This window comes from Polypterus senegalus, chromosome 11 (genome assembly GCF_016835505.1).
Source record: "Polypterus senegalus isolate Bchr_013 chromosome 11, ASM1683550v1, whole genome shotgun sequence".
Taxonomy (NCBI): Eukaryota; Metazoa; Chordata; class Cladistia; order Polypteriformes; family Polypteridae; genus Polypterus; species Polypterus senegalus.
In genome coordinates, this window is record NC_053164.1 from 73,079,106 (window position 1) to 73,097,149 (window position 18,044).

General features: G+C 37.4%; 1 protein-coding gene across 1 annotated transcript in view; it reads left to right on the forward strand.

The window, feature by feature from the left end:
• Positions 1-18,044, forward strand: part of LOC120539192 (sodium/potassium/calcium exchanger 3-like) — a 388,417-nt gene that overhangs the window by 289,008 nt on the left and 81,365 nt on the right. Inside the window, exon 7 of the mRNA XM_039769038.1 lies at positions 10,028-10,102. Coding sequence (XP_039624972.1) covers positions 10,028-10,102 — 75 coding nt within the window. The remainder of the gene's footprint in view (positions 1-10,027; positions 10,103-18,044) is intronic.

Consider the following 18,044-nt stretch of genomic DNA (forward strand, 5'->3'; position numbering starts at 1 on the left):
GTATAAGTAAACACCTACTGCTCATAGGGAGTGCCGCCTAGTAGCTGAAGTTTCATACCCTTACTCAGAAGTATGTCAGTAAGCTAATTGGTGATCCTGTGTTAAAAGCTGGTTTCCACAGTTTATTTTGATGGCAATTTAAAAGAAAACATTTAATGTTCTTCAAAATTCAATGTTTAAATGTTTCTGATTTATGTAATTTCTACTACAGAATGTGTTATTTAATTACATCCAAAAGCTTAACTTCACCAGCACAGTTGTTGCTAAGAGGGAATGTACGTCAATGATTTGTTTTTTGAAAGAAGAAAACCATTTTCCACATGCCTAAGGAAGGGCATTATGATGGGGAATTAAGCAAACTCATTATTGCAGTGCTCCCATACTCTTCTAGTATATACTTTAATAGGGGTATCTGATCCGTACTGGGGAGCAATTAGTTTAATGCCACCCAGGACAGGAGCCAAGGCTTAAGTTGACCGTACAGAAGAGACTATTGCAATTGGCAACACTTGTGGACATGCCTGTGAAGCCAGGCTGCAGTTATCACCAGGGGGTGATATGTAACAGACAATGAACAATATCTAGACAGCAGCCATACCACATGCACTTCAGAACAGGTCATCCACCTCATGTTAAGTGTGTTCAGGCCTGGCTAGTACTTGGAAGGAAAACCACTCTCTGATTGTGCATACTCTACTTCACACTTTACGGTGCTTCCCAATCTACTTCACGCATGTGTCAATAATTTATGACATATGCATGCATTTCACTTCCCAATCAGCATTCCAGCTGGATTTGCACCTCGCATGTGTTTAAACCTCTTTTTATTTGAGGGGTACTTTAGCTGACTATAATGAGAATATTCTGAAAATATTTCTTTGTTCTGCATAGATTCATTGAATATTGTGCCTTCACTGCTGGATTAAGTATGTCATACTCCTCACTGTCTAGTGCAGATCGGGCACTGACAGACATTGTGTGGCATGGCAAAACAGTGCCTCCAAGACTGGAACTCTGTCTGCGTACAAGGATCAGTGTTATATACTAAGCGATAATGCTTGATTTAATTCCCACGCATACATTAACTGCTCCGAAGCTTATTAAATTAAGTGCAAATCAAGTTCTGCTGCTGAGTATATAACACAATCCCAGCGTGCTTACAGAGTCCCAGTTTGAAGGGCAGTGATTGGCTATTCCATACAACAACAGCATGGGTATGGCGTTTTCCATTTTTTAAAATCACAACTCCACAAAGCTGGCACTTTTTTTTTGTTTGAGATCCATCTTCCATCAAGAAGACAGAAATTGTTATTATTTTATAGAGTCACCTTTATGATTTGTTTTGACACACTGCTGCTTCAAGTGGCTAATTGCATATGTTCCATATAGAGCAGTCTGATATGCTGGTATGCAATGCTGCCTTAGTTGGAATGTTCTTGTTTTTTTGGATAATTCAAGTTGTGATGAAGAAACACACCATGCTGTACCAAGGTACCACTTTGAGATGTAAATGTCAAAGTGAATATGTACTGCTATAGAAACACTGGAAAATTGTCATATAGGCATGGTTTCCTAAGTCACTACTGCCACTCAAAAATATGCTTTAGGATTTAGGCTGACCGAGAAGTATGTATGCTATATTTAATGAAAATAAACTTAGTATTACCTGCATATAAATAAAGAAATATTTACATCATTTTTCCAGTAATAGAATACTACTGCCAAAACTATTACTTATGTAATATTTTGCTCTAATTTGCAAACAAAACTGTTAGGATATAATAGGATTTATGGGTCATTACTGTCACATATACAAAGAACAGTGAAATTCTAATCAACATCCAACATGTCAGCTCTCCTGGCACCATGATTAGGGAGTATAATGACATTACCTCGAAACTTACCTCAAGAATCCCAGAACACATTTGTCATAGTTTAGCAGCACAGCAGAAAGCAGACAATGATGAAGACGCTGGTTGGTTTTTTAAACTTAATTGCCAGCTATTCAGCTTTCATTGACACTGCTACTGGATATTTTACTTTTCATCTAGAGAATGTTAAGTGTAGAAAATTTTTACATAAGCAGCCTATCGGAAGCAAAAGAAGAAAAGCATAGGAAGTTGATAAAAGATGGAACTTGGTTCGTTGGTGTCCCAGCAGGGCTGGATCGAGGACGAATACCCAGCCTTGAGGCTAACATGAATGACTGGGGTAGACAATCGACCAGGGCTACATGCTCCCCCAACATGTTAATTAGTAGCATCCCAGTATGGATTTCTACAAAGCATTCTGGGAATTGTAGTCCCATGAGGCAGCCATGTTGGATTTCAGGGATGGTGCAAGAGGGTGCAGTAGGGATTTGTGATCCCTGGTCTTGGGGGCTTCTGTTCTACCCGGAAGTGCTTTCATCTGGCTATGCCCTAACACTAGAAGTACTCCCAGGAAAGGAAGCCCCACGGATTCATCCAGACAAGTCAGAGAAGGGAATGGAGCTGGACACACTCATCTGGGTAGAGTGGAGAAATGAAAATGAGACAGAGAGACAAGTGAGAAGAGAGACAAGATACATTTGTGATTGTACAACTTGTGAGATGCCTTTTTATAAGGTATTCTGCTAATAAACCTTGTGTTTGAACCCAGGACTTCTGTGGTTGTGCTGGTGTTTGGGATGCTGCAATGCCCTCTACTGGTCACAGTAGTATAAATAAATTTAATAAATGAAAAGAACATGGCATTCTGACTCTCACTGACTACTATACTGGTAAAAATAACCATCCTTTGAACAACTTTGTCATAAATATAATTTACAAACAGAACATTTCCTCCATATGCAGAACTCACTGAAACAAGTTTGCTCATTTTCTTTGTCTATCTAATTGTAGTTAAGCTTTATTTTTTCAAAATTGAGCTTCAAACATATCAAGAAGAAGTTTTTAGAGGTATCCTAATACTACTACTATAATAACAACAAAAAAATGCCATTGTTTCAGAGTAGAAGTGACACATTGTCAGGATCTATTGGCTTTCAAAACTCTTGCAATGATTTTAATTGGGAATCGCCCAAAGTAAGACAGCATAGCAGTATAAATATTACAAATTCAAAATAATGAAGAAGTGTTGTCTTAAATATGTTGATTTCATTTGTCTTTGAGATGTATTATTTGAATAACTGTCCATCCATTTATTTTGCATTCCACTTATCCTGTTTAGTCACAAGAATCCCTTGCTTATCCCAAATGCAAGGTGGGAACCAGCCCTGCGTGGGGCATAAATCCATTGCACACATGACCATACTCACCCACCAATGGACAGCGTCATGTTGTCAATAAACCTAACATGCTCAGCTTTAGGATGTGGATAAACTGTAGTGACAGGTGAACAAAAGTCACAAAGATCTGGGGAACACATATAAATTCCAACCAGAGAAAGTCATGGCAGGGGTTTAGCCATGAAGTAGCAGCACTGTCCTGTTTAAAACAATACCAGCATTCAATAATCACATTCCGAAATATATATCAAAACAATGGATTTGAGCAAATATGTTGTGTTTTTTCTTGCATTTCATATTTGTCTATCCCTATAAAATATGCATATATTCTAAAAGGAAAAGTAAACAATTAATATTATAAGGCCAAGATTAATTTGTAAAATGCACTATCTTACATGGTAAATGTCACATATTTAAAATATTTTCTTACACTAAGATGTTGCCTGTATTGTTAATCTATGTTATTTACTAATCTATATAGTACATACTATTACGCATACTGCATAAAAATTTAAGTTATCAACCAGACCCTGCATACTGGATATTATAGTTACTGCCATTATGAGCAGTAATTCTGCTTTATAAAATAACATAATATGAAATATCTGATGGCTCTGCATTTTGCAAAAGTAAAAAAGAGGCAAGCACTGTGTGTGATGCCACCTGTCCTGCTAATGGGTGGTAAAGTCACCCACCCATCTAGGATGAACCTATTGAGGTTTTTATATCATTTTAATTGCACTGAATCCATTTTTGGTCGAAACACTCTTTTTTGGTGGGAAGGGGGCTTATTTTTCTACTTTAAAAGTCATTTAGAAGTACAAGTTTGGTCTTTATATATGATGAGATTATTCTTTGCAGTAGGATGAAAACAGCTTGGCATTCTTTCTTGGAGAATCTCTCAGTGGACCATCTAATAAGGATGTTGCCTGCATGGCTTCCTTTAAGGTCAAAGGTAGAGGAGTTACAATGGATGCAATTATATATTAAGCGGTCAGGGGTAATGAAAATAAAACAATAAAAAAACTGTCCATTCTTCCATTTCGATATTGACAGTAGAGAAGATGTAATATTGACAGTGGGTGCCATACTCATCCACTCTTCACTAAGTGCTAATAAAGATGATTATGGATAAAAATCACACCCATAAGCATCTTCCTCAATTCTTTGCAAAATATTCTGTAAAATAGTCACGGGTGGGTACTTGCAGCTCTGCCTCTGACAGCCCCTTTCCCTCCCTTATTCCTGTATTCTGCTCAGCTCCAGGGACGATCCAGCAAACACTACATTTAGCTGTCTCCAAGGTTTATGTTAAGCAGTTGAACATCTAGCTGCTGTTGATATTCAGAGTACCACAAGGCTGGCAGAGTCCAAAGTTTTATCTTCCCTCCCCTCTGTCATTGTCCCTCAGTCTAGAGCTGTACTATGAAATGTCACATGAAGGGCACCCAACAATTGACTGAGCAAGAGAAGGAGGTATGCTGTCTTAGATTGGGACACAATGTTACAGGTTTTTACAAATGGCACACATATTGTACTCTTATAAGGAAGGCAAAATAAAACATTCAAAGCCCCCTCAAAAACTGTAGCAAAATGAGTCATTTAATGGCATTATCCTCTGCTCCTGTTTTCCAGCACTGGATCATTATATTAAAAGGAGAAGACAGGGCAGTCCCCTCATCTGTACTTAATATAATACTGCCAGGCAAATTGCAAATGCTCAGCTAGAACAGAGCAAATAAGGCAGAATGAAACAACCTCATTTCCACTTTCAAAATAGTTCTGTGCTGTGTAGTGGCATCTCAGAATAAAACCATAGGAGGAGACAAAATATTTTTTAGTGGCATTCATTCTGGGAATTCATGAGGCTGAATGTTAATCCCTGATAATCTAACATTAAATCGGTCATCTGTTCATGAAGGTTTGAAGCGGCCGAGTAAATCTAAGCACGGTTCAGCTGTGGCTAGGATAGATATTTCATTAGTAGTTATATTTTTTCCAGTTGCTTGTTGAGCTTTGGAAAACCTGAAAGGTTATCTTTTTCACTATTGCATACATTTCTAATGTTTAATATTGTATGTCTTGTGACCAACAAGGGTCACTCCAGCTCCCTAGCCTGACACAGACAAGCTCAGACACAAGTGTAAAAGCACAAAAGAGTTTTTATTCATGGGAAACTCTTCTCAGGTAAGTGTTTTCCACAGCAACAAGTACAGATACAAAGCATAGCCACAATAACACAGATTGCAATTCTCTCTCTCTCTCTGTTTCCTCTACGCAAGCGTTGTCGTCCACCTCCCGACTTTGGCTCCTTGAATGAAGGCAGCAGGCTTCTTTTATGTTTCACCCGGGAATACTTCCAGTTATCTGAGGTCCGGGTGAGGCAGAAGATCAATGAAGTATGGTCAGGCAAAACTCACAGAACCCAACATGGCTGACTCTATAAACTCCCAATTCCATGAATGCCCTGTAGGAATCCGAGGCCTACAATCTAGTTATCTGAGGGAGATAATGCCCTGACAACACTCTCTCCCCCAGTCCTTCCATTATGAAGGCATCCCTGCCGAGGCCCTTGACTGGCCGTCCACCACATTTTATAAAGACCCAGACAGGTTCTTCTGTATATACAGTACATGAATATGGTCTGCATTGTGTTGACCAGTGGACAAGGTGTTGTCAGGCAATGTAGGACAGCATATGACTAAGAAAGAGCCAGCAAGGCTTTGAGAGGTAAAGGAAAACACACAATGGACACATGTCACCATGCCAGTTTAAAAGAAAGGACACCTTTAGACAGTAAGCCTAATAATGAAGTGGTATGCAGAAGGAAAGAGGGTTATAATGATAGGAATTCAACATGTGCCAGAGATGTCTGACCCATCACAAAGAAACAGAGTCACAGAGACGGCGAAACTGCGTAAGGAGAGCAGAGTGCTTCATGATGGTCAGAGAGCAGAAACTGATGATGAATCAAGATTTGGACCAAGTCACCTTTTTAATGATGGAGTATTGACAGGATGTCACTTGTTAGCCTAGAAACTATCTGATGGCAACGCCAGATCTGATGGCATTGCCCCAAGGACAGAACAGACCTTTTAAGTGAAGCAGCAACCTTAAAGTTGTGCTTTCAGCCCTACAGAAGGCTTGAGGTTTGAAGTAATCTTCAAGTGTCACCAGTGGGTACTTTATCTTGTTGGCCCTAAGATTTTATAAGCTGACTTAGAGCCTGAAAATGATTCCAGGCTTAGTTAGCATTTATCCCTGGAGGGGCTTTAGACTTGAGATACTTTTGCTAGTTCATTTGGTGTTTTTTTAAACTCCACAGTGAATTCCCACTTAGTCCTATTTGTTTAGGTAGATGTGAACATGACAGTCATACTCTGGTGGGGACCTAAACAACCATACCAAAACCCTTTAGAAAGGGTGGCCTTGATGCAGTACTAAATAAAACTTGTGAGTGGTATGACACAGGACCAATCTAACTACAAGAAATAATGTGCATCATGGGAAACATCAATGGTTGCCCAGCTCCAGTATTTCTGCTGGTAAGTGGTCAGCTTGAAAAAAAACACAATATATGAAAATTCCCATAAAACAGTTCACACAAGTACCAGTCTACCGGATCAGTCTTAGCACCTGATTAAGCTTCATGGCCTCTCTCACGTGTGGATGTAAATTCCCTTGTGATCCCACCAATCAAATAACATACTGAGGTGGTAAGAACTGAATGCCCTGTTGACTGACAATCAAAAGCCTAAATCTTACACCACAAGAGTGATGCACATGTGTGGGGCTTCCTCCTGCTCAATGTAACTGCTCTTCTAGCGCAATGCGGACACTGGAGGCACAAAGACTTGGATTCTATGTTATAAATATTAGTCAGACATTCGAAATCATTAAATAACAGGCCCAAAGACAGTAAATATGTGATTTGAGATAAACTAGAGGTTATGTTTATGTAGAAGTCTGCCAGAGAATAAATAGGCAGCATCATACAGTTAAATTAAATTCATCTGATACAACTTCTAAGTGACATTGAAGTGGTCACTTCACTGTATGCCTTCAGTACAGCTTGCCATATTCTGTAAAGCTGCCTAGATGAAACATTTCCTTTCTATAATATGCAAAGTAATGCATCATTTTCATGTCCTCTTCTAGTTATCAGATAATAGGTTTTCTGTTCACAGAGCCATATTTGGTAAGCAAACCACACAAAAATTGCAAATGCGGTGGTACACAAACACAACTGTTGTTGACCCTGCATGATGATTTTCCCAGGAAAAAAAAATGTTTCTGCCCCTTTAAAGAAGTCCATGAAATGCCGTGAGGTGTTTATTGATACATTACTTGAAAGTCTGTTTTGCGAAATGGATACTGAAATAAACTAATCATCTCCTGATTCGGCACAAAGAAGCACCTATGGATGCAATTCAACACAGAACCAATCTAACTACAAGAAATAATGCGCATCATGGGAAAAAGTTGTGCAAGCTGTCGTTGCCCAGCTACAGTATATCTGCTGTGAAGTGGTCAACCACAGCATAAAAATAAAAAAACACAATATATGGAAATTCCCATAAAAGCCACCTGATATGTTTCAACATAAATAGTTAGATGGAGAATTCAAACAAAGTTCAACTAGCTGGAAAAAGAGAAGCCAGGCTAGAAGAAGATGTTGAGAAAGAAGAAGAGGTTTTGGAAGTCCATCTACACAGGGATCAACACTCTTACCAGGAGACTCAGGGAGGGTGCAAGATTTGCTGTTTAATTATAATTTATCTATTCTGCCTGTGCTCATCTCTCCCTATTTGCTTTATTAATAACTAATAGGCACTAGCGGTATAAGCCCATGCTGTAAAAAGCCCAGGGTCTTAGAAACTGTTGAAATCATCAGAAAAAAATGGAAATATAGACATGTCAGGTAATTGAAAGGAACTATTCTGGGCATCTCTCTTCTAGAAGGATTCGTTTTGCCGACGTACTTGCCTCGCTTGTGTATTAGCAGCGGGAGAAAAAGTTAAAGGGATACCGTTTTGCCGATGTTGGCAGCTAAGCAACTTTGTCTTTCCTCTGAGGTTTTGTTTTGCCGACGTGTTGGCCTTTCTTGTGTTATTAGCGGCTAAGCGAGTTTTCTGTTTCCTTGGAGGCGGAGCCCTCACCCTGACTCCACCTCTCACTTCTGGGCCGGACAGACACACACACTTCCTCGCATAGACATTTATATATAAGATATTGATAGCGAACATGCCTTCCCTCAGATTGCAACCACAGCCCTACAAAATTACAGCATATTTTCATTGATTTTTTTGTGTTGTTAACAAAACATATTTTACATTGTGGTAGGTCATAATTACTATTGTTACTGAAGAAAACTAAATAAAATATACAAACCTGAAAATGTGGATAGACAGATAGAATTTTCATTTATAACACTGCATACATGATATCTATGACAAACATTAGTACAATATGATATGCTCAAAGAGCACACTGATAACCATAATACACAAAGTCAGTAAATGACCATAAGCAGATTCTATGAGATGTATTAAGGCTAAGCACACAGCAGACGTTTTTTCAGCCTCACGTGGGGTGCTACCTCCCTCTTTCTTCTCATGAAATAGTAGAAGTTCTGTCCACACTGCATTCCTGTTAGTGGACCATCATCATAACTCTCCGTGCAGGTCTATATTCCCTGGATGTTTGTGTGTGACCTCTTTTACAACACTGCCAACATGTTCTCATAATAATTCACACATGTGACATGTAGTTCAGCTCAGAGCACAACCACCCATACAGCTATTCTAATAGTTATTGCAACTCCATTCTTTTAAAAATGACATGGAAGCATAAATACGTCCTGCAGAATATAAGCAGGCATGTATAACGTCAAAATGAGTAATTCATTGCCTTCCAGACAATTAAATATTTTAATTCTTACTTACAAAACATAATGTGATGAATTTGTATGCTTCTACCTGATATCTATCTCCTGTTTTTCCATGACGTGAAAGTATTTACATAATGTCGCATTGTTTAGTTAATCATCTGGATGACTGAAGCAACTTTACTAGTAATGTAGTAAAAGTAAGCTGTGGTATTTACAGCAGTAATGGCTTACTTACCTTTCTCATATGATTTTGCATTACATTGTTAGTGCATTTGTGTGATTGTATGCACAAAGTATTAATAAACTTTAAAATTGTGATCCATTATCAGTTGAAGATATCACAGTGTACTGATCTTTGCAGATGCTGCCTTGTTTTGATAAAGCTAGCGTTTAAATTCTGCTTTGAATATGAAATACATTGTAAGCAAACCAAATTTCTGTTGAATATATAAAAATGCAAAATATATAGAATATGCCAAAAATATTAGGTAAGATACGTATGAGTACATGAGCATTACAAATCAAATCATTTTTCTACAAACAGCTTACCTTCTCATTTGTATTAATGCTTAAAGCTCGACACTAAAAAAAAAGCTGCATAATGTATTACCTGCAAAATCATCAAATGTTGTTATTCATATAGTTTTATGGAAAATCCACATTAAGCTATCTTTGCTTGCAATGATTATAAATAATGTGTCCTGTACTTTTAGGCCTCTAAGGTAAATTAAAAAAATGACAGAGAAAAATGGATGTTTGCTGGAGGCCTTAGAGCTACTCTGTAATATTTTATGAAATGTGAGCCAGATTATAATTTATTACTTTTTCTCTCTTTTTTGTTTTTGTTTTGCTTTTTTTTTTTTGAGAAGACTGTACCTCTGACTTGGTGGTCATTATTCCGGGATTCCTCATATTACACCTTCACTGTCATTGCACTTATTCTGGTATGTTCCTTTATCTGTTTCATTCTACTAGTTTTAATTGAGTTTCTTTTAACAGATAAACAGAAAAATTAAATAAAACTGAATTATTTTATACTTCTAAATTTTAATTATATGGGCCACTAGTGATTTGTACTTGAAAAATCTAAATAATTTCTCACATTTTTAAAAAAGCTTCAGTTGTGCTTTATATTATGTTATAAATAATACATGTGTTTACTGTAAATGCATTGTTCTTTGAATTTTGTTACCATACTTTATTGTAACTCATAGGCAGGCAGTGTGTTGCAATGGCTAAGGCAATCCACTTTAAACCATGTCCTCTCTCCAATTCACTGTGTGGCCCTGAGATAAACACCTTGTGCTCCAATTGTGAAAACATATGCTAGTAACTTGCTTCAGTAGAAGGTTCAGGCATTTGCACTCCGTGCACAATTATTAGGCAAGTCAGCTTTATCATTATTTCTCTGTTCATTTTCCAATTCTGAAGAATATAAACCTGAATGCTTTTTGGATGTAATCATTTTCAGGCGCTATGTAATTGTTCGGGTGGCACGGTGGCGCAGTGGTAGTGCTGCTGCCTCGCAGTTAGGAGACCCGGGTTCGCTTCCCAGGTCCTCCCTGCGTGGAGTTTGCATGTTCTCCCCGTGTCTGCGTGGGTTTCCTCCCATAATCCAAAGACATGCAGGTTAGGTGGACTGGCAATTCTAAATTGGCCCTAGTGTGTGCTTGGTGTGTTTGTGTGTGTCCTGCGGTGGGTTGGCACCCTGCCCAGGATTGGTTCCTGCCTTGTTGGCTGGGATTGGCTCCAGCAGACCCCTGTGATCCTGTATTTGGATTCAGCGGGTTAGAAAATGGATGGATGTAATTGTTCAAAGTTGTGAAGGCATGGCTTAATATGATTAACATCATATATTAATGTGCATGATTATTAGGCAGCTTTGTTACCTCACTGAAAATGGGCCAAAATAGATTTAACTGAAGTGAAAAATTGTAAAATGAAGCACTCTAGAAATTGCTAAACTACTGGGGTGTGACCACTGGACAATCGAAGATTTTTAAAAAATATGTGGAGAACCAAAAAGCGTAAATTAACTGGAAAAGACTTCAGAAGAATTAAACATGAAGCTTCCAGAAACCCATTAGTCTCTAATGCCACCAAATTCCTGAACTGCAACCTACCTGGAGTGTCCAAAACTACAACGTTTTAAGGTCTCAGAGACCGAGCTAAGGTAAAGAAGGCTGAAACACGATTACCACAAAAGAAGAGATTGGGCCAAAAAATACCCAAAGACTGATTTTTCAGGTTTTATGGACACATGAAGTGAGGGTGACTCATGATGGACCAGACTTGTGGGCCCATGGCTGGACCACTAATGGACTCAGGGCATCAACAGCAAGCATGTGAAATGGTGCTAGTGTGGGCTACTATTATTAAGGATGAGCTAGTAGACGTTGTTGGGTTGAAGATGGACAGAAGATCAATTCCCAGTCCTACTGCCAGTATCTGGAAGATACTTTCTTCAATCAGTGTTACAAGAAGAAGTCAGTAGCATTCAAGGAAGCCATGATTTTTATGCAGTACAATGCTCTATTCCATGCATCCAAGAACTCCACTGCTTGGATAGCTAGCAAGGCCCTCCAAGATGACCGAATAGTGAACTGACTCCCTTCTTTACCGGACTTATGTGCTTTTGAGAACTTCTGGGCTCTTCTCAAATGTGAGATTTACAATTAGGGACAACAATGCACCTCTTTGAACAGCATTAGCCGTGATTGCTGATTCAGCAAAAGATCATCAAGAAACTGTCAGACTCGATGGATGGGAGCTTAATGACAGTTATTGAACAGAAGGGTGGATATATTGGACATTGAATATTTTTGAAAGACCAAAAATGTTATATGTCATTTTATGTTACTTATTTGTTATATTTACTTTAAAACTTGAGAGTAAACATGTGAGTAGGAAAAAAAGATGTGTGATTCTCGTAGTTGACTAGTAATTGTGCACACTAATATATTACACTGAGAAAGACAAACTTTACTTTTCCTTTGTTAACCATTCAAGTTTGATAAAAAATAAAATTATGGATTGACCGAGAGCATTTTATTTTGTTCAGCTTAAAATGAATCCTGAGGAATACCATTTACGTGATAATTGTGCAAACAGAGTATTTACTCAATAATAACAATAATACTAATACAATAGTCAGTTTGGAATAGAGATTTCTTGAATAGGGCAGCTTGTAGCCCAATAAGCTACTTAGTACTTAGTAGTACAGCATGAAACAGAAGAATATGTTGCTAGCCTAATGATTAAATAATAGCAAATTAAGTCATCAAAAAATGAAATAATTGCATGTACTAAAGTAATGTGTTCTTTTTATCTATCTATTCTTTTTTGTATCTTTTCACGGGTGCAAGGAGGTCAGAGCCTTTAATGCTATTGATATTATAATTATCCTTAAATTTAGCTAGTGCAGTGGTTAGCACTGCAGCCTCACAGTCCCAGAAAAATGTCTCTGTTTTTGTAGACTCTGGGCTTGCAATATTTTTTTTCTCTCAGCAGTTTGGCTTTCTTCTCACATCCCAAACACAAATATAGTCGGTTATGTTGAATAGCCCAATATGGCTTTGTCTGCTTTTGAGCTCTATAATAGAGTGGCACTCTGTTCAGGGTCGGCTCCTGCTTTGTGCCCAGTGCATCAAGGATAGGCTCTGGAGCCCTGTGACTCAAACCTAAATGTATAATATTTAAAAATCCAAGCTACTTGATAATATTGTAAATTAAGATTTACACATCCTTTTCACTTCTATTGACAAAAAGATTTATGCTCGCTGTTTTATATTTACCATTTGTTTTATTTTTTATACCGCCAGTGGTTTAATTTATGTGACATGTACTGTATGTATATCAGTTGAAATGGAAGATATGATCTGATAATAATTTAAATATTTATGAACTTAGGGTCTGCCATTGTCTCATTTAACAATAGTTAAATGTCTTTAATGTCCCTTGTGTTCAAATGCTGGCTGTTCCTGTACGCAGCATATTCTGTTGCTAAGACACAGTCTCAAGAAGCACTCATTTAACATCTACTTATTAAGTACGCCTTTCATTTAAGGAAGTTGTGTTTTAGTTTTGTTTTTTCACCGATGTTAATCCCAGAGTTCCTCCATTCCTTTCTACTAATGTGCTTCCTTTCTCATTGGGTTTCCATGTTTCAAGCTTATTGCCTTTTTTGACTAAGACTTTTTCCATACCTTTGCATTTGTTGTTTAAATATCAAATCTTATCTGGTTTAACTTCACTCAAGGAAGTAGCTGTAGATACAAACAGAGTGTCTGGTTCAACAAGACTGTGGTCCGGTTTTTTGGTTATTGATGAGCTCTTGGCTCTTCAGCTGTACCTGTTTGTTTAGGGAAAAAAATGTCCAAAGACTGGATGGAATTTACTGAGCAGCAGTATAATGTCAAAACATTGAGACAGCAAACTGAAAGTTGTTTTGCCTTAGCTCTTATTAGAACACTAGCTGTGCATCCTGTTTAAGATAGGTTGAAATCTAAGTGATCAACATAGACCTCAGCATTAGCTTTTACAGTGCACAATTTACTGGGGTTATGGAAAAAGATGATCTACTGTGGCGACCCCCTAATGGGAGCAGCCAAAAGAAGAAGAAGTATTTTGCAGTGCAGTTAGCAATAAAATACACTGACTGCATTTGTCATTGCAACAGATGGCACATCACAAAAATTTATAGTAATAAAATGTATTTATATTTATTTACTTTTTGATTGATTGATTAATTGATCAATTGGCTGTATTATCTGTCCTGTGAGTTTGTATCCTTGTTTATGTTTCTGCTTCTACATCCATCTGAATTTCCCCATGGAATTTATAAAGTTTATCTAATCTGTATAAAATTTTTGTGATGTGCCATCTCTTGGAATGACAAATACAACTCGTGTATCTCCATTACATGCCATTTGGTATGGGATTCATAAAACCAGTGTTAAAATTTGTGATGCAGCATCTATGGGAATGACACATGTAATGCATTTTATTAGTAAAATGTTTGTGATGCATCATCTGTTAGAATAACAGAGACATAGCAACCGGATTGATACACAGACAGAACCACAGATACTTATTAATTTATGAAAATGGATTAGAACATTAGAAAAGTTATGATGAGGACAGGCCATTCTTCCCAACATACCCGTCCATCCTATTCATGTAAATTTTCCAAATTAACATCAAGTTGAGATCTGAAGGTCCCTAAGGTTCTGCCCTCCCCAATACCATTTGGTCATTTAATCCATATGTCTATACTTCTTTGTGTAAAAAAAAAAATTACCTATGTGTAAAATCTACCCTTAACACATTTGTAATCATTTTCCTGCGTTGTTCTTGAAGAATTTATTTTAATGTGCCAACTAGGATCCACTGTTTTAAACACTTAAATTGTGGGCCCTCTTAATCTCATTTTTCATAAAATGAAAAGGTTAAACTTATTCAATCTCTCCTCACAGCTCATACTTCATAGTTCTGGAATAAGTCTAGCTGCTCTTCTCTGGACCTTCTTTAGCACTGCAAGGTTTTTTTTGTAACACGGAGACCAAAAATGAGCACATTACTACGGGGTGAGGCCTCATTAATGTGTTACGTAACTTAAGCATAATCACCCAAGACTTGTGCTCCACACATTGTGATATATAATTTAACATCTTATTAGCTTTCTTGATCAGTTCTTTAAACTGTCTGGATGTAGACAGTGATAACTCCATTACTACTCCCAGGACCTTTTCATAAAGCATAGTTTCAAGTTTCAAATCTCCCATTCACATTTTTACTTTCTCCATGTAATACATTATATTTACTTATATTAAATTTCATCTGCCATAAATCTGCCCAGGTCTGTATCCTATCCAAATCCCTCTGCAACAGTTTAGCTGATTCTGCATCATCTGACCTCTCACAGATTTTGGTATCATCTGTAAAATTAACCAGCTTTACTGATTATATTGTTATTCAGATCATTTCTGCATATTAAAAAGAGCAGCAGTCTAAGTATCCCTGAGGGACACCACTTCTAATATCACCTAATTCTGAAAAAGTTCTCCGAGGCCAATTTTGTACCCACCAAAATACCAGGGTATTTTGAAACCATACCCTGAATTCCCATTTCTATTAGTTTGATCACTAACCTTTTATATTATACCTTATCAAAAACCTTTTGAAAATCAAGATAAATAATATCATATGCACCTTTCAGATCAAATGCTTTGTTTCCTAATAGAATTCCAGCATATTAGTAAAACACTACCTTCCACATCTGAACCCATGTACTGCATCATCTAATTCAAATATTATTTAAAGTAAATTAAACAATTTAGTTGCTCCAAACACCATTGTTCCCCTCTCATTTTCTATGTAACTAGAATATTCTGTAAAAATCAAGGGTAATTACACAGGAGTTTCAACTCAGTGCCCACAAGTGATATCAGATGGTGAATAAAATGGGGTGCTGGGCGCACAGTGTATGGTCTTGTAAGGTAAGTTGGAGAGGAGAGTGGAGAAGCTCAGTGACAAAAAACGATTATCAAGGAGAGAGCAGTAGGAGTGTGAAATTAGGAGAAAAGACTGTGGGGATTGTAGAAGTTTGCTTTTTGGCAGCACATCCTGTGCATCTAGAAACAGGAGATGGAGAAGGAAAAATCCTGTATTTTATGTCCTACATTCTTGTTGAGATTTGGTGATTTGTTTCATTTTGAATTACTATTTGTAAGCCATACATCCAGTTGGAGATTTTCTTATCCAAGGTATTTGATGGTACAATTTATTTAGTCCTACAAGGTCTGTAATGACTTGAAATTTTATTTACCCTTATATTACATCAGCATTTTGTTTTGTTATGGGTGCCACCATTTTGTGTAGTTTCATGTTGGTAGTTTTCATTGTAATCTTTCCCAGAAAGACCCAGGGATGCACTGCATGTGACATCATCAGAGCAGCCATATAAAGGTATACACATCCTATAATCATCGAGATTTGAATAAACTTCACATGTGCTTAGTTGGCTATTCTAGTTGAGGTTTATTTGGTTTCTTGACATTTCTTTATGGCTTTTGGCTAGTGTACTTTATTCTCCTGGTTTTCGCTCATATAAATATTGTTTTTTAAAAAAAACTTGTCCTAAATAAAGTACCATCTAGTTCGAATGCATGAAACTGATGTCACATTAGTGGGATTAGCTGCAAACATTTCACATTTGAGCACCAGTATAGCCCTTGTTCTGGAAGAAAGTATACAGGATTTGGTGGTTTTAGGGTCTCCCATAAAGAGGCAGCTAACAGAATTATTAATATAGCCTTCACTTGCTGCAGAAATACTTCTGTTAGACTAGTGACCTTTTCAAGCTGTAATATTCACACAGCATTAACCGTTAACTACACACACTTGTGCATTTTGTTCACCAATCTCAATCATTTTTGACTAATGTTCTTTTGCTTGAACCTACCAACAGCATTTGCCATCTATCCTCAGCTTGGTTCACTACAAGTACAGCATTGCAATGGTTTCTCTCCAGTGTGCCCCCAGCCTGTTTTATGAGTTCTGTATGGTGCATATGGTACACTGTGTGAGTACTTACGTATGTACGACAACGATAAGATGTTCTTCTTGTAATGAATTTGTCTGTAAAGAACATTCAAAAACTGAAGTGAAATGTGATACATGTGCAAATCCTGCAGTGGATGAAATTGTGACAACTGACGAATGAGCACTGGAGAAGTGGAGCAGGTTTATTTTAAGATAGTCCTAGAATGTATCATACCATTCAGTAAATTGGTATTAAATTGCATGAAAAATATGTACAATTTAAAATTAACGCAATATTTTATATTACAACCTCACAGCATTCATATAAATAGTAATTTTAACACTGGTGCATAAAGAACACTGCACGAGTACTTATGAGATGACAAAAGATGTGAGTAGTTAAGGGTTAATGAAATTAATGAGATCATTATTGATAGGACTGACAGCTCTGTACTTACTGCATAAATTCCAGATGTGGCCCATTACCTCCTGTCTAGATCACATTATATCTTTGTTTGCAGGATACATTGTTGGTTTGATGATTTGAGTCATTTCATATACAAAGACAACATAAAGCATGTGTCGAGTTATACCATGTTTGCTGATGGCCAACATAAAACCTGTCAAACTGTGGCAGTACAAAACACTCAGAGGGTCTCAGAGGGAGCACAATGTTCAAGTGGAGCAACATTAAGCTAAAATGGAAATGGAGATACAAAATAAAATTTTACATATACTCTGGTACTAATAAACAAAAAGTGCAAAGAAGATCTTGTGTACCACATCTCCAAACTGTCTACAAAAGTGGATCACACACAGCATTATACCAAAACACAGAATGACAACTACAACAGATAACTGTTTACATCATTTTTCTTTTCAAACAGCACAGTAAAGATTAAGTGAAATGCTCAGGGTTACATAGTAAGTCAGAGATGAAAAGTGAATGGACAAACTTGGGGTTCAAGGTCTAGTGCCTTAGCCACTACATCACACTTGTTTTCATTTAAGAAGAAGTTTAATCAAAGACAGCAGTACGTATCTGATTGAGAAACTGGTTGGAAAAATAAGTTTGCAGGAAACTTAGAAAGAGAGTCAGTGCACCCCCTGATGTGTAAACATTATTCTCTAAGCCCTTCAGCTGCCTCCTATTCACACGTGTGTGACAACCCAAAATAAGGACAAAAATCAAAGTTGAGTAACAGTTGCAAGTTCCTATCTAAATATTTGAATCATGAAGCACTTCAAATGGCACTGGAAGTAGTCAATCTCAGACAGGGAGTGTACTGAGGAGCCAGTTTAAATATCATCACTCCAGTGGTGTCACTCAGTGTGACATCCGAG